A 21,955-nucleotide genomic window follows, 5' to 3' on the forward strand; every position below is an offset into this window, starting at 1 on the left:
AATCTCTTTTGTTTTGTGACATGCTATGGTTTATAGCACACAATCTGGCATGAATCTCATCTGGTGAGTACTTGACCTCCACCTTGTGAGACGGGCAGTTTACAAATGAATAAACTAAGGGCCAGAGGTGAAGGGACAGGTGTGATCCCACAGCCAGTCACTGGGAGGACAGGAGGCGGGACCTGCGGTTTGAGGGCCCAGCATCCTGACTGCTTCCTTCTCTAAGAGAAGAGGATGGCGGGGGGTGGAGGGTTAGGTCCTGCAGTGAGAAGCCCCTGACCTGTGTGAGAAGAAGATTCCCCTGCGCAGGAAGCGGTGTGGTCTCTGGCCCGTGACTCTTTCTATTCGGTTTACCAGCTCCTTGTCAATTTTACTGCTTCCGAATCGAACTGGAAGAAAAGAAGAGAGGCCGAACTTAGGTGGTGGGAGGCTTGGGGATGCTGCAGAGATGACAGGGATCACGATCACGCGCCTTCTCAGTAGACCCAGGCCTCTTGGGGCTGCTGGCTCTAGTGCCTTCCATCAGTCCAGAGCAGAGGTCATGGCCAGCAGTAAAGAAAATAAATGCAGGGCTAAAGACTCTCTGGTCTGGGACTGGATTCTGATGGGAAACAGATCCAGAATGCAGCCTAGTGAGGAACTCTAGATAAACCGCCCCCCTCCCCCCACCTGCCTCCTACACACAGCTGCTTATTACTTACTGCAGTATAATTTATATATGCTTACAACCATCATTTTAGAGAGTCTATAACCAAATTAATGTCTGTCTTCCAGCTAGTTTTCTCTCTAAACATAAATCATGGAAAATGGCTTAGACTCAGCTGAGAGCACTTTAGTTCTGTTTCTTCTTCGACAGCCACCAATGATCTCAGAGCAAGGATCCTCCAGAGCAGGAAGCCCTCCAGGGCAGAGCTGGGCAGTGAGGACATGCCACCTGTGAGAAGGCTTCCTTCTTATGCAATCCATGCCTGAATTGTACCCACTCAGTGAAAGACAATTTAAACCACTGCAAAAATACTCGGTGTGACGGACCTTCCCTAAGCTTTGAATTGCTCAGGAAGAGGAAAAAGTGAACACCAAGCTGTTTGTGCTATGCTTGGTCGCTCGGTTGTGTCCGGCTCTTTGCGACCCCATGGACTGTAGCCCACAAGGCTTCTCTGTCCGTGGGGTTCTCCAGGCAAGAATGCTGGAGTGGGTAGCCATTCCCTTCTCCAGAGGATCTTTCCCATCCAGGGATCGAACCCAGGTCTCCTGCATTGGCAGGTGGATTCTTTACCGTCTGAGCCACCAGGGAAGCCCACTAAGCTGTCTACTATAGATTATTATTTCAAAACATATTTCATATTGTTACGTTAATTAAAAATAAACCTCTGGGAATATAATGGACCACCACAAGATTTAAGGATCTTTCTTCCCTTGGCATTGAAGTTTGACTGGATTTATGATTAATTCAAATTAGAAAACATCAATAACATCACTTCTAAAAGTTGAGGTACCAATGAGCTTGTCGTAGTCAATGCCTTTGGCACTGCTTGTCTGCACTGTCCAGGGGTCCACAAAGTCCTCATCTGCGTCGGTGGCAGCCAGGCCCTCACCACTCTCAGGTGCTGGGTCCCCCGGAGGACAGTCCACGTTGTAATCCTCCCCTGTGGCAGCTTTGTAGCTCGTTTTTAGGGATAACAACATCTTCACTGCCGAATCAATTTCATCCTGTACAAAGGAATTAAGGGTGAAGGTGGAAAATATTAACAACCACTAGCATTTGCTGAACGTTACTGCTACTGGGTGGCAGGTGGTGTGCCAAATGCTCTCACACACGTTATTTCATTTACTCTTACAATAATCCTACGAGGACGGCAGTGTTGTCACTGGCCTTTTCCGGTTGAAGAGTCTGAGACTCAGAGATGTGAAGGAGCTTGCCCATGCACAAACAGCAAGTCGTGGGCCTGAATGTATTTTATTTTTATCTGGGGGTCAAGTGTCATGGGTTCCTACCACAAACACTACAGGCTGTGTATAGCGACACAATTTGTACCATTTGTTTACGACAGAGTTAATGTGGCAAATATTACTTAAACTTTACTGATGCCAGTGAACATGTGTGACAAGCTCCATTAATCAATTATGGTGAGTTCTGCACTGGAACTTGTTTTTACAATCCACACAGGTTGAGATGAATATTTACGGAAACTTCAACCACAATGCAACCGGATAGTAACAGCAACTCAAATAGGCATCGTGAAAACAGATAAGGGCAAGGAAAAAATATAGACTTTCAGAACATAAGGGGGGATTCACTGGGAAGCAGTTATACCACAGCATTTTGGAGTCTTATCCAGCTGTCCAAAGCGTTTGCATATTTAGTGTTTTAAAATGAGTATAAGAAGAAAAACAAAAAATAAACATAAAGTGTATCTGTGGGTACGCTGGAAACCTACTGAAGATTTCCTCTTGCAGGAGCCCACACTAGCTACCCCTGGAAGCCTGGCATTTAAAAGAGCAAACCTATCGGGATGGGGAATACATGTAACTCCTTGGCTGATTCATGTCAATGTATGACAAAACCCACTGCAATGTTGTGAAGTAATTAGCCTCCAACTAATAAAAATAATTGAAAAAAAAAAAAATAAAAGAGCAAACCTAATTAAGCAGATTAGTCACGCTATGCCCTAAAGCTCTACTCCCATAATTGGCCTTGCTGGATTTGATCGCAAACAAAGAATATACACAGTCCAACTTGCTTGCCAAGGGAAATACAAACACTTCCATTTAGACTTTATACATAACGTGCTATAAGCTGGGCTTCCCAGTGGAGGAATAATGCAGTCCCAGACTGCACTCAAGAGAGCCCCTCCATCAGGTACGTCTGGGCCACAGAGGGCTGTTACTGTGGGGTGATTTCAGATGCAGGTTTGTGTTTCAAACTCTGAACCCACCTGGAATTCGTCATTTAAATGAGTCAGAGTGTGCAAGCAGTAGCCCCACCGATACAGCTCATGCTAGAGGCTGGGTGCTGGCCCACCTTAGGCAGGCAGGCGTGTTCTCCTCCCCTCATTCAGCGTTCCTAGGCTGAGCGCTTGCAGCAGAATACAGGCTTTGAGAGCACGACCTATTTCTCTGTAATCTATTATCTGAGGAAGAAGTACCCTGCTGTCACCACCCTTTAGTCCCCAGCGGTGTGACAGTTCATACTCTATCTGGCCTAACCCAGCTTCCAACTGGGTGGCTCTTTGAGAGTCGAACATCTAACCAGAGTCCCAACTCAAGGACTGTCTGTCATCTGGAATGGGACTGAAGAGACAAGCAGGCTCCCTTGTCTGTTTTCCTGATCTCAATCTAACACGGATCTGGATGTTGAAACAGATTTTAAAAGTTGATGCTCTGAAAAAAGCCAGACGTGTAAGACTCTATACACTATGGGTGTATACAGTCCCTGCGCAGGAACTCTCCGGAGAAGGAGGGGGAGGAAGAGGCCTCTCTCAGGAGGAAAGGCGAGGAGCAGAAGGGCCCAAGATGGTTTCTGGGCTGTGTCTCCGTTGGAATGCTGGTTACACAGGTTTGGTCATCTTGTGAAAATTCAGTGAGCTGCTTGTTTGTGATCTCTGCATTTCTCTGAATGAATGGTGTATTTCAATTTTAAAAGTTTATTTAAACTGAAAGGAAAAGAAAAAGGGCTCTGTTCCCTATCTTCAGCCCCATGATCCAGTGTCATCTCTAGAATTTTGCTCAAACTGTCTTCCCGTCAGAGCCCCCAGATTCCAACCTGTCCTCCAGGAACACCTCTACTGAGCTACTACTTCTGAAAGCCATGGGTGTTCTTCTCTTGGTACACGGAGGGTACCAAAAGGTACACAGAACACTGAGGGCCATGACCTGGACGGTGCAAAGACTGTGGAGGAAGAGCCCAAGGCACCCTCACTGGACCAGCTGTCCCCGAGTGGCTCACTATTTCGCCTAAAGTGAATCTGTAAAACATCAGGTACTTCTAGTATAATACACTGATACAAATTTACTTCACTTAACTCTAGTTTCATCAGGTAACCACTGCTGTCTCTTGTTGAGTGCCATCTGACTTAGCATTAGTCAAAGACTATGCTCAGAAGACTTAACTCTAAGCTGCATCAAGTACGGTTTGTTTGCTAAAATGCGGAACGCGACTGGGGTCACTAAGAACTACTAACTAAAAGCATTCATTAATGTTATTCAAATTTAATGTTAAATAACAAAAATATCACTGTTTATAATAGGTTTATAGAGTAAATGGGTTTATAGAGTAAATGATCAACATGAGTTATTTATTTATTGTAGGTTTATAGATTAAAAAAACAAAACAAAATAATTCAGCCTTATCTATTGAGCCCTATCTGCTGTGTAAAACCTCTTTCTATGAATAATCAACTCCTTTTTTGGATATCACTATTTCTTTCTTTTAAGAAGTAATGGATTATTTAGGGTCCCAAAAGTCAAAGTAAACTACTGAAATGAATATGAGATGGTTGACCCCATCTGGTGAGAACCTAGAAAGAGATTTTTGAAAAGACAACAACAGGGGTTGGAAGTGATGGATGAGGAAGCTGTGGAGCTGAAGAAGCTGGGTGACCCAGAGTGAAAGGAAGGGCTGGTTATAGACGTAGACTGACTGGGTTATGCTTCTGAAACCCAACACAGCAACTACAGCGAGATCTTTAAAAAAGGCATAACCCACAAGGACCAAGGAAACAGGAAGAGGATGACAGCAACAAGCACAAGCTTTAGAAGCTGGAGAGCAGAGGCATGACTGGAGCCTGAGTGAACACAGGAGAACGACAAATGCTGAGACTACAGGGGAGTCAGGGCAGTGACTGGACTTGTATTGCTCGGGATCCCCAAGAGGCTCGGGCACCAGTGGCCCTAGATGCTAACACGAGTGAGGGTAAGAGTGGGCTCTAAGATCAGGAGCACTAGCTGAAAGTCTAAGAAGCAGCTACCTAGCTGCTCTCTCCACCTAGCCCCACCCACAGCCGGTACATGCCTCCTGCCCCATCCAGAGGTTTAGTGTCTTGACAAGGAGAGTCAAGTGTCCACGCCGGAAGTGCTCTGCACAGTGAGGGAGAGAGGTCGGGGGCGGCACACGGCTAACAGGGGCTTCAGTGAAGGACCACGTGGCCAGCTCCTCAGCCCTGCTCAGCTCACAACGTGGGCGGCCACACCGGGACGTTCTGGACAGCGAGCCAGAGGAGCCCTCTCTGGGGACTCTACTGGCCTCAAAGAGGAGCGCTAAAGACCCGGCACTGGAGACCTCCTGAGGCAAAGGAGTGCTGTGGGTGCTGTCCAGGGAAGGGAAGGCTACACCCTAAGCTCCTCCAGGCTCTGAGTGCGCCCTCCAAAGCGTGAGTGCACAGCTGCGTCACCAAACACCTGACGATGGGGCCTACTACCGAAGGCAGAAGGAACAAAAAGCTAAGCTGGAGGAAACCGGGTGTATAAAGGGGGTAGAGAACATCGGGAAAACTGTCAACAAGAGTTCAGAGACAGAAGGCCAGTGCACCTGTGAAATAAGACTAGAGAGCCACGAGGAAAGGAACATTTGGAGAACAAATGAGCTCTTGGAAATTGAAAATGACAGAATGAGTGAAAAACAAAAGCAGGTTAGAAGTTGAGGAAACACACCTAAAAGAAGAAAACAATAAAAATAAAAGAAAAGTCAAAAACTAAGAAATTCAGAGGACACAGTCTTTGAACTAAAAAGAAAATACACAAACAAACAGAAAAATAAAAAACCAACCCAGAATAAATTAACGAAATAGGATAAATTTCTGAGAATTAAAGGGCATGTATTTCTAGTTTGAAAGGAGTCCTGAGCACCCAACACAGGGCATTTCTGAACTGGAGAGGTCCTGAACACCTAGGAGAGGGGACAAAGGAGAGGCACCGGCTTCTCCACAGCAGCCCTGGGAGCTGGGAGGATGCAGCAACGGCTTCAGAATTCTGAGGGAAGTCACATCCTCCGGAGAATTCTCAACCGAGCCTAGCTATCAGCCAAATATGAAGTACAATGCTTGCAGACCAGCCAAGAGCTCAAAAAACACTTCCTTAGCACTATTTTTGCAGAAACCTCTGGAGGATTTGCTCTGCCAAAATAAACTAAGGAGGAGTGAGACACAGCGTCAGGAACAGGGACCCCAAAGAGAGTGGAAGGCTTGCACCGACAGGGAGGGTGGGTCCTTAGGTGGGCTGTGTGGGAGGCGGATCACCACCGGGACAGAAGCAGGCAGGGCATCCTGGGAGAGAGTGCTTGAGAGGATGGACTTGATCGGTGGTCTGATGTGTCTCGAGATGGGGTTCCCCCAACTGGGGGAGTGCCTGGAGATCCATGAGCGTCAGTACACAGAACAGCTAAGCAGGGGAGGTCCCAGATGGCCTAATGGTTAGATTTTCACTGCCATGGTCTGGGTTCAGTCCGTGGTGGAGGAACTGCGATCTCACGGGGAGCAAGGCATGGCCAAAACAAAGAAAAACCAAGCAAGGAGCAATAAAAACAACGTATCAACCCTGGAAAAAACAAAAGTCGGGCAGGAGAGGAGAAGCACTGGTGCTGTTCTCAGAGGGGTTAGCTGTCATCAGTGTTTACATGGGACCTGGGGGGTGGGAAGCGCTTACGAGAGGGCTAATTCCTTGTCTTCCACAGTGGAAGCCTCAAACCTGAACATCCATGAGGAGCAAAATGATGTGTGATTCTGAGAGATGTGGGCATTGCATATCAAAAGAATCGGCTAACAGAATTGAAAGTGGTTGCTTCTGGGAGCAGGACATGTGGAGAGGAAGGGTGGACAGCGGCTGTGCCTCCCAGCTGCTTCCCTTCAGACCACAGGCATCGATGCTGAGTAAGGAGAAAATACAGTTAATACGAGAGCCCAAATCCCTCAGGTGGTGAGGGAACAGAAACAGCTGACACTGTCCTACAGGCTGGCGGGGACGCGTGTGTGGAGGACCGGCAACATGACCCACCTTGGCTGCGCCTCTGGCCTTGAGGCCCCTTACGAGCTTCCCCTGGGCAGCAATCCTGTGGAACAGCTCCAGGGGGGACCCACAGCCCTGCTCGCTGTTGGGCATGTCTGCCTTTTCTGGGACAACGCTCAGAGCTGGTTGGGATGCTGGCAGATTTGCTCGGTGGTCCAGACAAGGCTGTGGGCAGAGAAGAGGGACAGAAAGAGATGAACAAACTACGGCAGCTGTTTTTCCTTTACCATTATCTGGTTCTTCTTTCCAAAAAGGCTGGAGATGAGTTGTGATAAAGGGCATAGATAATATAACATTAATAAAAATACAAACAGAAATATGGAGCCAGGAAGTAGAAAAGAGGAAGAACAAATGTTAATGGCGGGGTTGAAAAGAACTGCTGTGATTTATAGGCTTAGAGAGGGCAAAGACAGACCCCTCCGAACCAAGGACTTTCCAGGTGGCTCAGACGGTAAAGCGTCTGCCTGCAATGCAGGAGACCTGGGTTCAATCCCTGGGTTGGGAAGATCCTCTGGAGAAGGAAATGGCAATCCACTCCAGTACTCTTGCCTGGAAAAATTCCATGAACTGAGGAGCCTAGCAGGCTACAGTCCACGGGGTCGCAAAGAGTTGGACACGACTGAGCAACTTCACTTTCACAACCAAGGATAAGTGAGCATGTGCTGAGGTGTCCGTGTGCCTCACTTAGTGCCCAGGACACAGGAAGGACTTGTGTTTGCTCAGGGAGCAGATACCAAAGTACTTTAGTAAACCTAAGTCCACCATGGCTAGAAACACTTGGTAAACTGCAATTACTCTTTATCTTAATTGCTCTAGGGGATGAATTCCTAGGCCTTTGCAGTCATAACCGATGTATTACTGAACAAACAGCTTCCTTTGCTGGCCAGCTGTTCTGTTCTCAGGAGAAGGGGAGCCTGGGAGGAGGCAGGGCCTTATCCCTTCTGGTTTGCAAGTGAGGCAAGAACCACATACAGCCTGTTCATTCCACAGGTTGCCTTAATTAACTGCAAACCTTTGAAGAAGGTGTCCCTGTACCTCCTATTAAGTCATTATTTATTGCTAACCTTGGAAAAGGTGGGGCAAGGGCAGGCTATCTGAGGTCACCTTGGGGCTGGAGCTGGCCAGGATCAGCCCCTCCTGGGTTGGTTACTCTCCTTTTCTGTCAGCTTCCTCATCTATAAAGCAGAACCCTCAGAAATGTCTATCATTTACCTCAAGGGCTGTTATGAGAAGAAATGAGAAAAAAGCAACATGGTGTTGCTTACAACAGTCTGTTACAACAGACTGTAAAGCAAGGAACAAGTCCACTGCAAGTGTTACATGTCAGGACTCCAGATATCGGCTGAGCCCCAGCCCCATCTGTAACCTGCTGATACACCTTGAACAAGGAGGATGCCAGTGACAACAAGGCTATGCCAGAGCAGCTAACTTCCAGAACTGAAGTCCTGTATCTCATGTTCTTCTAGTGAGAAGTGAAGTTGAAAGTCGCTCAGTCGTGTCGACTCTTTGCAACCCCATAGACTATACAGTTCATGGAATTCTTCAGGCCGGAATACTGCAGTGGGTAGCCTTTCCCTTCTACAGAGGTTCTTCCCAACCCAGGGATCGAACCCAGGTATCCTGCATTGCAGGTGGATTCTTTACCAGCTGAGCCACAAGGGAAGCCCTTGTAAGCACCTTAGGTAACACTGATGCATATCAATTCACGGATGCCTACAGTAATCCTATGGGACAGATCTGCTGGCTCTGTGTAGACGAGTAAACTGAGAGGCTAACACACTTGCCCATCACAGTAAGTAGGCAGTGAGACAGGACACAGACTCAGGCAGTTTGACCCTGGAGCCTACACTCTCTAACATCATCCTGTGGGGTACTTAACTGTCATGAGCCTCAGTCTCTCAACTGTGAAGTGGGAACAGCAAGAATGACACTGACCAGCAGGACCGGTCGTGGACTAAGTGGGATAACACGGTTAAGGAAACAGCCTAGCACAGCGTCAGCCGCAGAGATGTTTAACGAAGGATGATTTTGTTTCTTTACTCACTGGAAATTTCTTTCTAGGAGCTCTATGAACAAAACACACAAATGTGAGAGGATAATTTATTTTTACTCATCCATTTGTTAAGTATCTGTTTAAAAATATGTAAAATTTAAACCAATCTTTAAAGTCAATGAAACCATAATGCTAAAACCAGGGTGGGAGAGCAGCCAGTTTCTTTCCTTTCTTTTCTGAGAACTGCCTCAACTCCTGGAAAGAGAGGCCCATAAGAAAGAAAAGAACATGGACGAACCTTCTGACAAGCGTTGGAGAGGAGAAACTCTCAGGCCCGTATGAAAGAGCAATCAAAGTGACTTCAAGGCACAAATGATCAAACATCACGTCCAGATGCTTTACACAGGATCCCCAGTTCTCCCAAGCTGCAAACCTGGGTGGCACAGAATCTGCTCTGCATTAGTGACTGGAGGCAGATGGCTCAGGCAAGTGAGAACCACCCTCTGAGGCTCCATGCCACAGCAGCTGAGCCACGATCTGATGCCAAAGCCCCCTTGACCATGTTGTGCTCTCTCAAATTCTACTGCCTCCCCTGCCTAGAGTGTTTCCTGCCCTCCTCTGCCCGCTGTCTTACTAATTCAAACCTTGGCTCCTCTTTGCAGCCTTTCCTGGCCCCTGCGCCTGTGGGGCCAAGTTGGCTGCTCTGTCCTTGGCAATCCCCGAGACTCATTAGTGAGGTTATTAGAGCACTCACACTGCATGTAGTAATTTATGAAAATCCACCCCACAGAGAATGCAAGCACTGGGTTTTATTCTTTCATGCTCTTCTAGCACCTGGTACAGAGTAGCTTATCAAACTGATGATTTATGAGTACAGGTTACTGAATAAATCTCACAAATCAACTAGTTCAATTCCCTGCCCCCCGCCCCGCTCCGGTTTATATCCTCTTATAATATCTCTGCAAGCACTTATTCCAGTTTAAGGTAGATTTCCCCAATCTGGACTTCAGAAGGCCTCTTAAAATGTCCCGACAGTGCACAGAGTCTTAGTTTTACCCCATGTCTGGTTTCCTCAATCATTGTGAACATCTGCCCACTGTCCTGGTCATTCTTTTTAGAATTCCCTTTGGTTTCCCCCTGTCCTTCCAAATATGTGGTGTTCTGCATGAAACGACACAGGTGGGTTTTGAAGTCTGTGAGCAGGACCAAAATCAAATATAGATTAAAATTACCCTACTAAATTCCTGGGGAAAGTGCCAGGTAGAATGACTCAGTGAGCCCCGGACGGTCAATCTCCCCCTGTCATGGAGCAGACAACTGCAGAGGATCAGTTAGACGAACTAAGCCTGAATTTAGGATCCCTGTTGTAGGGAAAAACGTGTACCTTTAAATATCCGGATCCCATTTAAGTAAGAAACTAGACTGAGCAAACAGCAGGTGCATTCTCCCTGCTCTCAGGATCACCAGGCATACACTCACTGCATGGCAATAAGCCACACTATAAATCTTGTGTGTGTGTGTGTTATCTGATGCAACTTCCTGAATTAAGTACAGGACTTCAGGAGTGATCAGAGACAAAGAGACTGGAACTACCACTGCCCTGATTTCAGGCATCCATCCATTTAGCCCACTTATGGGCATATATTCTCAGTTTTCCTTCCCATCTAGTCAGCTTTCTCCTTTATTTCTTTGTTAAATAAACTTTAGAATTTAACTTAACTTCAGAGGTTTTTAACCCAGAGTTCAGAACCTCTGAAACGACGTGAACAGTCTGCCTACACACAGACATGTGGATCGAAGTAGAATAACCAGGTTCTGCTACTTTCTCAAAGGGGCCCAAGATGCACAAAGGCTGAGGACCACTGTCCTCAGTGTTTACAAGGTAAACTGCAAACACGGCTCTGAGTCTTTATTAAGGGAAAGTGCCTTATCTATTTCACAACTACTACAATCTAAAGCAAAGGTAACCATCTGTGAGGAAGCTATCATCTGTGAGGTAACCTATGACCTCCTCTAGAAAAAGGGTTGGGAGTGAGCAGAGCAGGACAGTTTAGGGGAAAATGAAAAGGATCGTATAAACAAACTCTTCCTCCCTCTTATTAAGGAACCTGAACCTTGAGCTCATTTTGAAAGGTCCCACTGTTCCTGAGGAGCACAAGGGGCCCCTGGAGAACCAGGGACAGTTTTGGGATGAGGAACAGAAAGAGGAATTACAGAACTACAACATGACAATTCCTTGGGCCACTCTGAAGTCATCTCACACCTCAGATTGGAATACACTGATTCTGCAGTTTGTGGGGAGGGTGGCATCGTGCCTGAAAGCCAGCCCTGGAGCAGCAGAGAAGAGCAGGGGGTTTCCGGGTGCCTGGAATATTACCAAGGTGGGGTATCACCCACTACACTCCGGCCCCTGAATGTGGATGACAACGGCCTTGGACTGTCAGGTTTCCAGAGGACAAGAAAATGATTTCTTTCTAGCAATGAGTCCTTTAATGCTTCAAACCTTGGAACAGGTGGAACTCCCTGTCTTTTAAATACTGAGAGGAAAGCTTACTTTACCCTCTAAATGATAAGATGAACATTACCTTAAAAGGCAAGTGAAGTCGCTCAGTCGTGTCTGACTCTTTGCGACCCCATGGACTGCAGCCTACCAGACTCCTCCATCCATGGGATTTTCCAGGCAAGATACTGGAGTGGGTTGCCATTTCCTTCTCCAGGAGATCTTCCCGACCCAGGGATTGAACCCAGGTCTCCTGCATTGTAGGCAGGTGCTTTACCGTCTGAGCCACCAGGGAAGAGCCTTAATCTACATGAAGCCAGGCATAAGCTACTTAGGAGTTCAAGGCAAGATACTGTGGATGGATATGGACTACTTAAAGAGACTTCATCAATGAGAAACAGGACAGCCAACATCAAAGTGCTGAAAGTCAAGCTATGACCCCAAACAGGCAGTGGCTCATCCAGGATCTCTACTCCTTACAGCAGTTGTGAGTCCCCAGGGGTTTGGGTCAATAGATGAAATGAAATGCACAATGCTGTGGTCCTAAGACTACTCCCCATCCCTGAAGCCAGGGTTTCCAGCACTTTGGGAAAAAGCTGGTAACAATACCCAATAAACTCTAAGCCTAGCAAAAGATGGTAATACGTACCAGGGGGCAGGAGACACTGCAGAAGTGGCCAATGGTCACGCCCAGGAGCTGAGGAGCTGAGACTGCCCAGTGCAGCTCCAGCTCTTAAATAGTTTTGCCCTCTTTCTTTCAGTTTCCTTTTCAAAAAAGACTGTTTTCTCTCTCCCTTTTTGGCTTCCTGTTTGCCCCACCCTCTATCACTTGCATGTAGGAGTTTCTTATAAACGACCTGGTTTCTCAGAAACACTTGAACCTCATGACCAACCTCTTGGGTGAGGCTGTCAGAAAGACAGAGGGCGGGGGATGCAGGTGGAAACCAGGGAAATGCTCTTGAGAACCAAGCTGTTGGCTGGTCATTGCATCAGCCACTCTACACCCCAGGCTGGCCTTCTTATAACCTCTTCGCCCTGTTTCTGTTCTCTGTTCTCGTTCTTGGCATCAGTGTGAAGAACTGTGTCTGTTATGCAGTGGCAGCCGGGGAAGGCGGGGTGGAAAACCAGATGGCAAATTCCTCGCTGCCGCTGCCGCCACTACTCACAGAAGCGACGCAGTGCAGCGGAGACCAGAGTTCTGGGATGAGACCTGGGTTTCCAATCCCAGTTTGGGCGTTTCTTTGTTACAAGACCTCGCGCAAATCACATCACCTCTCTGCTTCACCCCCCGTTTCTTCACTTGTGAAATGGGCAAAAAAGCAGCCTCCTAACTTCACCGTTGAAGGAGGGCAGGGCAACCCACTCCAGTATCCTTGCCTGGAGAATTCCAAGGACAGAGGAGCCTGGTGGGCTACAGTCAGTGGCGGTCGCAGAGTCGGACATGACTGAAGTGACTAAACACACAACTTCACCGAGGCGGCGACTAGGTGCGTTACCACAGGCAAAGCCCCTGTCACACGGCCGACGCTTGTTAAAAGTGGGGGCCTCATCCTTTGGGGAAACGAAACAGGAGGGAGACGATGAAGGGCCGGTGCCGGCGCGAGTGCGCGACAGGGCAGGGTCGGCGGCGCTGAGGGAAAAGGGGGAGAGGAACCAGAAGCCGGCGAGCAGAGAGCCGGGCTCTGAGGAGACTACCTCGGGGCTTGGCGTGCAAGCGGCTCCGGGAGGGCCAGGTCACTGGGCTCCGCCCCGGCCTACCCCCCTGCTTCTTTCATACCCACACTTACCGGCCCAACCCGGCCCGTCAGCGCTGCCGGCTCAGCCACGGGTGGCCTCCTAGGCGTCCTTGGAAACGCCTTCCGGCTGGAACAACTTCCGGCTAGGCTGCGCCGTCATTGGCTGTTAGCACGGAGGCCGCCGCTGATTGGCTGGCGATTACGGCACCGGCGGAACGCTACTGGGTTTCAGGGCGCAGGCCGGACGACCCTGCGGAGGACCCTGCGGAGGACCGAGAGCTTCCGGTGCGTGTGGTGAGCGGCGGGCCGGGGGCGGGAGGGGACTGCGATCTGGCGGCGGCCGGATCGCTGCCCGCCCCTTCGCGTGTATCTGTCTCCGTGTATCTCCGGTTCCTTCCGAGCGCGCAGTGCCCTGGACGGTCCTCACTGCTCATTCCTGACGATCCTCACCTCTCACTCTGACAACCCAGCCAACTCCTATTCATTCTTCAAAACCCATTCCCGGTCGTATCTTGTTAGTGGCCTTCATCAGTCTTAGCCTCCGGCGCAGAATCTTGGGTTTTGTGTTTCATCTCAGTCCGTAAGACCCTGACATAAGGCTTGGCACAGAGTAGGTAATCACGAAATATTTGTTGAATGACTGCATCCTACTCCTTTTACGTTCTCTGTGTCCCCCCTCCCACCGGGTTGTAGTTTACAAATATTTCTAGATGCTGGTGATTTAAACAGTGAACAAAACACAGAAAGTCCTATGTTTTGGTGGAGCTGACATGTTGATGACTGTCCGTGGCACTCTCCCCCCTTTGTAGCCTTATTTTTCCAAAGACCTGACTTTTCCTTCTGGCCGTTCTTCTTGGTTTAATGGCTCCTTCATTTCCATTAAAAGAAAAAACAACAACAAAACTTCCTTTTCCCCTTCTTTGCCTTAAGACACATAAAAGGCAACAAACAGTTTTCTCTAGAGTATTTTGTTGTCTGTTTTTGCCTCTTCCTTGACTCATCCTTGCCTTCTCTCCCACTCCATTTTGATCAGTTTTGTTGGTTCCATCTTCGGTGTTTCTTATCACCTCTGCTTCCTCACCCTCAGATTATCGTTTTCTGCCTGAGGCCTGCCCCGGCCTCCCAATTGCAGTGAAACTGCAATCCCAAGCCCAGCATCACGCCTGCTTTTCTTTTCTATTCTGCCTTTTTCCTTAGGATTTCTCACCTCTGGACATGTTCTGTCTCACTTGGTTCTTGTCTGTCTGTCTGCATTGGCATCTGAGCATGGTGAGCTGGGGCTTGGCTGGTAGGGCCTGCGCTGTTGGTATTTGTTGAAGCACAGAATGAAATGTACATGAAGCAGATAGGAAGCCCTAATGCACACGTGCCTGCATTCATTCAGTCCTTGCTGCCTTGCCTCGTAGGAAGTGGGCCTCATAGGAAGACGGCCTCATGGCTTCTACTCTCTGATCTTTTTCCACAGACCTCATCTTTAGTTCTGGTCACCTGCCTCTCCTTTGACTGGACAGCTGGGTGGGTAGGAGTCCATCCTAAAGGCTGAGAACAGGTGCCTTCATGGTGGGAACCTGGTGGGTTCCCTTTGGCGGGATGGCATGGGATTCTGTGGTGAGTTGTGCTCTGCATAGGAATTGAGACAGATGAGATGTCTGATTAGGTTTTAGGACAGGACTGAGTCGTTAGGGTAATGCCAAATCCTTCGCAGTGCCACTGTTCCATTAGTTTATAATTAGTCCGTTGTGTTATATTAGCTCCATTTGAGATGGGCTGGCTCAGGTTGGAAGTTTTATTTAGACAGTGGCTCTGTATGTAGGTGTTGCCTGCCTGGATTGGGCTGCAGATGAAGTTGGATTATTGGAGGAGGCAGGCCACAGACATTTTCTGAATGATGATGTAACTGGTTTGACGGTGGAGCTCTTCAGGCAGATTGTACCCGTTACGGGAAAGGTGAGGATGGTTGATTCCAGGGGACTTGAAAGCCACCGTCCAGGGGAGGACGTGAGTGATAGACAGTCTGCCTGTAATGGTGTAACCAAGGCCCCCCAGGGAATCTTCAGGTCTCACCTGACCCCACATGTGGGAAGAGGAACTCAGGGTGGTCTGTTAAGGTAGGACACTTGGGCTTTCTGGGAAGTTGCCTGTTGCTGGAGCTTTGGGTGCTGCTCCACCACGCCCTCTGCTGTCCTGGACATGTGCAGCACCCTTGTTTTTCTCCTGACCCTGCTTCCTGTTAACTGCACAGCGTTGAGTTCCAGAAGGAGGTGCTTCTTTGTAGAAATTCCTTGGCTTCAATTGATCATGTGTGATGGTTCAGAATTACAGGAAGAGTTTTTAAGAAAGGGGAAATAGACTATTGTGTGAGTCCATGTGTTTGGAGTGAAACAGGTGGATTTGGATCGCACCTTGGGAATGGGGGGGGCCGATGCCTCAAGTACCTTGGCCCTGTGCTGTAGGTCTGTCTGTCTACACTGGCTTGTTGTTGAGATAGGATGTCTGGGGAAGAGCGTTCTAGGAGGAGAGAATAGAAGGAAGGCCTGGAGCACAGGGGGAGGACAGAGGTGAGGACGGCTTGCTTTTGCCACGTGGCAGATCCTGGTCATCTTTCTGTTTCAGCATGTTCAGAATTAACTTCATTCATGTTGATGAGTGTTTGCTCTTCTCGTTTGTTACTTATAAACCACACTGCACTTATAAACTGTTACTTATAAACCACCACACCCTCTGTATACCTATCTCTGCAAACAGGTGCTAGTGTTAAGAGTTCTAACGTGGGGTTGTTGCAGTAAAAACTATCTGTTTAAATTTGTAGTAGATCCTCCCTGAATGGACCTTCCAAAAGGCCTCGTTAAAACCATGAGTCTTTCTGTCCAGGCATCCTGTGTCCATTGAGTCAAGTCCTCCTTTATGTCTTTCAGTAAATTTAGTTTTCTTTGTGTAGGTCTTGCTGTTTTTGTTATTGTTGTTGTTAGATTTATTCCCAGATATTCCATAGTCTTCATTAAAAAAAAATTGTATCTTCTAACTAATTATACTTGGTGCATAGATGAGGTCTCATTTTTTTTATTTTTGGCTGCGCTGGATCTTGACTATGGCACCTGGGTCTTCGTTGCAGAGTGCAGGCTTCTCTAGTTGTGGGGCAGGTCTCTCTCTCTATTTTCAGCAAGTGGGCTTAGTTGCCCCGTGGCATTTGGAATCTTAGTTCCCCGACCAGGGATCGAATCCATGTCCCCTGAATTGGAAGGCAGATTCTTAACCATTGGAGCACCAGGGAAGTCCCAAGGCCTCATTTTAAAAAAAAATTAAATTTATTTATTTTTAATTGAAGGATAATTGGTCTGCAACATCGTGTTGGTTTCTGCCAAACAGCAGCATGAATAAGCCGGAGGTATACCTATGTCCCCTCCCTCTTGAACCTCCCTCCCCCTAAGGCCTCATTTTTAATGTGTTTACTCTCATGGGTTGGAGAAGGCAATGGCAACCCACTCCAGTACTCTCATCCGGGAAATCCCATGGACGGAGGAGCCTGGTGGGCTGCAGTCCATGGGGTCGCTAAGAATCAGACAGGACTGAGCGACTTCACTTTCACTTTTCACTTTCATGCATTGGGAAACGAAATGGCAACCCACTCCAGTGTTCTTGCCTGGAGAATGCCAGGGACCGGGGAGCCTGGTGGGCTGCCGCCTATGGGGTCGCACAGAGTCAGACACGACTGAAGCGACTTAGCAGCTGCACCAGCAGCACTCTCATGGGTATTTCAGTCTTGGATTTGCTTGGTGGCACGTTTGCTTTTAACCGCGTATGGCAGGAAATGTTCTATCACGCACGTCTTCTGACACTTGACTTTGTTTGGCCTTAGGGAAGTTTGCCCTTGAAGGACAACGCTAAACTGTGTCTTTAATGGCTTCGTTGGTGGCCTACGAGGACTCGGACTCAGAGGCCGAGACCGAGCTTGCGGGCGGTTTCCATCCAGCCGGCCAGATGGAAGACACTTCAGCCGCGGTCAGACCTCCGGGGCAGGATTTTGGATCCAGAGTCCTGGATGCAACAGGTGGGCGGGTGCCGTCCCCAGAGCGCGGCTCTCGTGATGACCCTGCCAGGTGTCGTCTCCCGCTGGCTCGGCTCTGGAGCCAGGACCCGGGGTCCTGCCCCAGCCAGAGGCTGCGGTGGCCCAGGCCAGAGCCCGAGGCTGCCTTCCCCGCCAGCCCGGCGGCCTGCCCCTCCCTGTGGACCAGCCAGGCCCCCTCGGGCCACGTGCCCCTGGCAGGGGCCTGCTTGAAGCAGGTGAGAGTCTGCTGGGAAACTTCCGGCTCCCCCGAGCTACCTGTTGGTGCCCGAGCGGGGTCTGAAGGCCTAGGGAAAAGCGGCAGCTCCCTGCAGAGGAAGCGGCGTGAGGACTGTGTGGTACCTTATACCCCGAAGAGACTGAGACCGCTGCCGGCGCCACACACAGGAGCAGACAGGGGCAAGGAGGCAGAGGCCCAGGGTCCCCGCGCCGGCCGTGTCCCAGCCCCGCTCTGTGTGGCCCCCGAAGCGTCCGAGTTTATCCAGCCGTACCTGGACAGTCAGTATAAGGAAACCAAGATTCCCAAGAAGGTGCTGTTCCACCTGCGGGGCCACCAGGGCCCCGTCAACAGCGTTCAGTGGTGTCCCGTGTCTGCCAGGAGCCACCTGCTTCTGTCAACGTCTATGGATAAGACCTTCAAGGTGAGGCCTTGAGTGAAGCGGCTCTTGGGGATGAGCTGCTGGGATGTTTCATTCTTCCCCACGGCGAGGTTGGCCCGGCTGCACGCCGGATGTTGTTTTCTGGGAATTCCTGGGATCCTCTTTGTTGCCCTCGGGTGAGGTATCTCAGTTGCCCGCTTGGATGGCTGGTCTGTCCTGCCCCCCGCAACCCCTCCAAGGCTACCTTGCCCAGGCCACCGGAGGACCCTAGTCCAGACCCCATGTGGGTCATCCTCATGGGGGCCCCCGAGGACGCCCAGTCCCTCTCCCGCCCTGGGAGAGGGAGATCGCTGAGTGAGAAGGGAGGAAAGCGGACACAGATCCCAGGGACTCCTTGGTGACCCCCGCTGAGTGTGGAGCGGTGGTAGCTCCGTGTCCGGTGCTGTGCTGGGTGCAGGGGATGGGAAGGCCCCTAGACCCGACCCTGGCTTCTGGACTGGTACATGGGGGTAGGGGCCGCAGAGAGGTGCTCTCAGGCCTGGGTCGGGGCTGTGAGCCCGGGGCCCCAGGGGCTTTCAGGACTGCAGGCGCCGGGGTGCGGGGGGCAGCCGCCCAGCCAGGAGAACTTGGCGAAGGCTTCCCAGAGGGAGCAGGTGAGTCTTCAGGTGGGCTGGGCGGAAGGCGATCTAGGCCCTAAGCAGGGGAGGCGTAGGGGGCCCACAGGGGCAGGGGGTGGGGGGAGGCGCTGGGAAAGAAGGCAGCCTCACACCAGGGAGGGCCTCGGGTGCCCTGCTGGGGAGTTCTGGTTTACACAGAAACTCTTTGGGTTGTTATTTACTTATTTTAAAAGCTCCATTAAAAAAAATGTTCTGGGCTCCGGTGCAGTGGTAAGGAAGCCGCCAGCCAGTGCAGGAGACGTGGGTTCAATCCCTGGTCTGGGAAGATCCCAGATGCCACCTGCAGCTCAGCCCGTGCGCCGCAGTTTCTGAGCCTGTGCTCTGCGGGGAGAGGAGCCTCTGCCATGAGAAACCTGCATCCAGAGAAAGCCCAGGCACAGAGCGAAGGCCCAGCACGGCCAGAAGTAAATACGTAAATAAATAAAATTATACACACATATATGGAACGCTCCTGAAGTAAGGCAGACTTACAGTAAGTGGCGCCCAGTCCACGGGTAGGTAGTGTGACAGGCGTGTCACACCTGCCAGGAAGCTGCCTCCGCCCCCAGGGGAGCCCAGGAGACCTGTACTTTTAATGGCGCTTTTAAAGCTGAAGGTCTGTTGAATGGACCTGCACCTGCTCGCTCTCCTCAGCCCAGCAGAGTACAGCACGTGTGCGCGCGTGCTCATTCACTTCTGTCGTGTCCGACTCTTTGCCACCCCATGAACTGTCGCCCGCCAGGCTCCTCTGTCCATGGGATTCCCCAGGTGAGAAGACTGAAGTGGGTAGCCAGTTGCTTCTCCAAAGGATCTTCCCCCGCCAGGGATTGAACCTGCGTCTGCGTCTCCTGCATTGGCAGGCGGGTTCTTTACCACTAGGCCACCTGGGAAGCACAAGCAGGGTACATCAGTCCAGTTCAGTCGCTCAGTTGTGTCCGACCCTTTGTGACCCCACGGACTGCAGCACGCCAGGCCTCCCTGTCATCACCAACTCCCGGAGCTTGCTCAGACTCACGTCCATCGAGTCAGTGATGCCATCCAACCATCTCATCCTCTGTCGTCCCCTTCTCCTCCTGCCCTCAATCTTTCCCAGCATCAGGGCCTTTTCCAATGAGTCAGCTCTTCGCATCAGGTGGCCAAAGTATTGGAGTTTCAGCTTCAGCATCAGTCTTTCCAATGAATATTCAGGGCTGATTTCCTTTAGGATCCACTGGTTTGATCTTGCAGTCTAAGGAACTCTCAAGAGTCTTCTCCAACACCCCAGAGTTCAAGAGCATCAATTTTTTGACGCTTAGCTTTCTTTACAGTCCAACTCTCACATCCATACATGACTACAGGAAAAACCGTACCTTTGACTAGACGGACCTTTGTCGGCAAAGTGACGTCTCAGTATACAGTAGGTGCCAAATACACGTGATCCGAATGAAAGCTGCCTGGGGAGAAGGTGGCTTTGGAGCTGTGGGTCATGGCTGTGGAGGAGCTGCTCAGTGGCCCGGCTGTCCAGTTTAAGTCCCAGAGTCTCATCTGTGAGGGCCTGATTGTGCTCAGTACCTGGGCCACAAGATCATGTGAGAACTCACTTCCAAAGCCCCTGGCATAGAGCAGGAGCCCCCAGGTGCCTAGTAGACATAGGTTCCCCACACCACCCCCGCATTGTCCTCACGGCTCTGGAGCCCTTCTGCCCAGAACATTGTATTTGCAAGCTTTGTTTTGAGCTTTTCGCATAGGAGGTGTTTTCATAAGCCGAGACAGGAAGTCCAAGTGCAGTGAAGTTTTGGCAAGGAGCTCCATCAGCGAGTGTCCCTTTAGGTGGCGTGTTTGAGTCCTGAAACGATGTGTCTGTGCTCACGTCTGCGAGGCTGACAAGAGTTCTGTGGGGACAGCGTCGGGTCCTGTCTGCTGTCTGGAGCCCTGGGGTTGGCACAGCTGTGCCGCTTTCTCCAAGAGGCTGGGGCCCTGTGGTCGACTCCGGAGGTCCTGGCGTCCCTGGTGTGCACTGGACACCACCCTGCCCCCTCCTCCACAAGGCCTGGGCTTCTCTGCGGGGGGCTTGCAACTCTAGGGGGCTGTGGGGGCCTGTTGCTTTGGTCAGGAGCCCCCCTAGAGGGTTCTTGGTGGGCAGTTTCCCTGGTGGGCTGGCCCTGGAGTTACTTAGAATGATCTGGGCTTGGTGGAGAACTGACTCATTTGAAAAGACCCTGATGCTGGGAAAGATTGAAGGCAGGAGGAGAAGGGGACGACGGAGGATGAGATGGTTGGATGGCATCACTGACTCAATGGACATGAGTTTGAGTAAACTCCGGGAGTTGGTGATGACAGGGAGGCCTGGCGTGCTGCAGTCACAAAGAGTTGGACATGACTGAGCGACTGAATTGAACTGAACTGGGCCTGGTGCCGGCTCCATTACCAACAGCTTTGTGATCTTGGGCAAGGCACTTGACCCCTCTGAACCTCTTTCTTCTTGACAAGCTCCTGAAACCTATGGCTGAGGCTTCTCAGGTGGGACAAACGCCCAGAGCTCTGTCTAAAGCTCCCAGTTTAATGCTGGGCATGTGGCACGGGTTCAGGTGGGCTGCCTGAAGGGCGTAGGCAGCCCCTTTCTGGGACCCTGGAGGGAGGGACCAGACCGGCAGACATCGGCAGCGCAGGCTCGAGGCGGCAGGCTTCCCAGGGGTCTCAGAGGGCAGGCAGAGCTGAGTGGAGGGGTGTGGTGGAGGGTGTCCTGGTGAGTGCTGCCCGCTCACCCTCGGGGTCACGTCTCCTGGCCTGGAGCCCTGAGGGGACTGGTCTGCACCTGGCCTCGGCGGCATGCTCCGTGGCCTCTGCCCTGGTCTTTTTTGCCCAGGAAGTTTAGATTTCCCAAGTAAGGCCATCCCATGAGTTTCGGAACAGAGGGCGTCTGAGTGATGCCGTTGACTTGGGCCGTGGTTCTGTCGTGTATCGGGTGTCAGTGGAGTAGATGAAGGCGCCCTGCGCTGGGTTGAGGGGGCAGTGGCGGGTGGAGAGGACCTGGGAGCCGCCAGCCGGCGGTGACACCGCATGACCACATGGGGGCGCAGTTGGTCCACCTTGGGAGGCCGCTCAGGCGCAGGGACTGTGTTCCTGGAAAACCCACCCGCTGGCGGCAGTTCTCTGAGACCCCCTCCCTGACTGCCAGGCTGCCTGTCAGTCCCGTCCCGGGGAGGGTGATGTGTGCTGCAGGCAATGACATGGTCTTGGGCCGCCTTGCTTGCGGCCAGGAGCCCCGTCCACTGTGCTGTCCATCCCTTATGGTGGGGTGGCAGTGGAGGTGGCCCCAGGGGCAGAGTGTGGCTGCTGTCGTGGCCACAGGGGTCCGTGTCTCCTGACCTTCTTACTGTGGTGTCTTGAAAATCAGGGCGTTTATAAGCGTTAGAGGCCAAGGGTCTAG

At 50.7% G+C, this 21,955-nt stretch overlaps 2 protein-coding genes across 5 annotated transcripts in view; one reads left to right on the plus strand and one right to left on the minus strand.

Annotated features, from left to right (window-relative positions):
* WARS1 (tryptophanyl-tRNA synthetase 1) overlaps positions 1 to 13,345 on the minus strand; it is a 28,780-nt gene extending 15,435 nt beyond the window's left edge. The window contains exons 1-4 of one of the 2 annotated variants that reach the window (XM_065905937.1): positions 13,280 to 13,345; positions 6,988 to 7,164; positions 1,497 to 1,710; positions 281 to 389 (exon numbers count right to left, since the gene is read on the minus strand). In XM_065905937.1, the coding sequence (XP_065762009.1) occupies positions 281 to 389; positions 1,497 to 1,710; positions 6,988 to 7,092 (428 nt within the window). In that variant the 5' untranslated portion in view covers positions 7,093 to 7,164; positions 13,280 to 13,345. Of the gene's footprint in view, positions 1 to 280; positions 390 to 1,496; positions 1,711 to 6,987; positions 7,165 to 12,141; positions 12,283 to 13,279 lie in introns of those variants that run through there. The other variant, XM_065905938.1, reaches the window with a different exon arrangement.
* Positions 13,346 to 13,357: 12 nt separating this feature from the next.
* The window catches only part of WDR25 (WD repeat domain 25), a 133,029-nt gene continuing 124,431 nt past the window's right edge, over positions 13,358 to 21,955 (plus strand). Inside the window, exons 1-2 of one of the 3 annotated variants that reach the window (XM_065905933.1) lie at positions 13,358 to 13,522; positions 17,085 to 17,932. In XM_065905933.1, the coding sequence (XP_065762005.1) occupies positions 17,126 to 17,932 (807 nt within the window). In that variant the 5' untranslated portion in view covers positions 13,358 to 13,522; positions 17,085 to 17,125. Of the gene's footprint in view, positions 13,523 to 13,590; positions 13,843 to 17,084; positions 17,933 to 21,955 lie in introns of those variants that run through there. The other 2 variants (XM_065905934.1, XM_065905935.1) reach the window with 2 other exon arrangements.

Source organism: Muntiacus reevesi, chromosome 15, assembly GCF_963930625.1.
Source record: "Muntiacus reevesi chromosome 15, mMunRee1.1, whole genome shotgun sequence".
Lineage (NCBI taxonomy): Eukaryota > Metazoa > Chordata > Mammalia > Artiodactyla > Cervidae > Muntiacus > Muntiacus reevesi.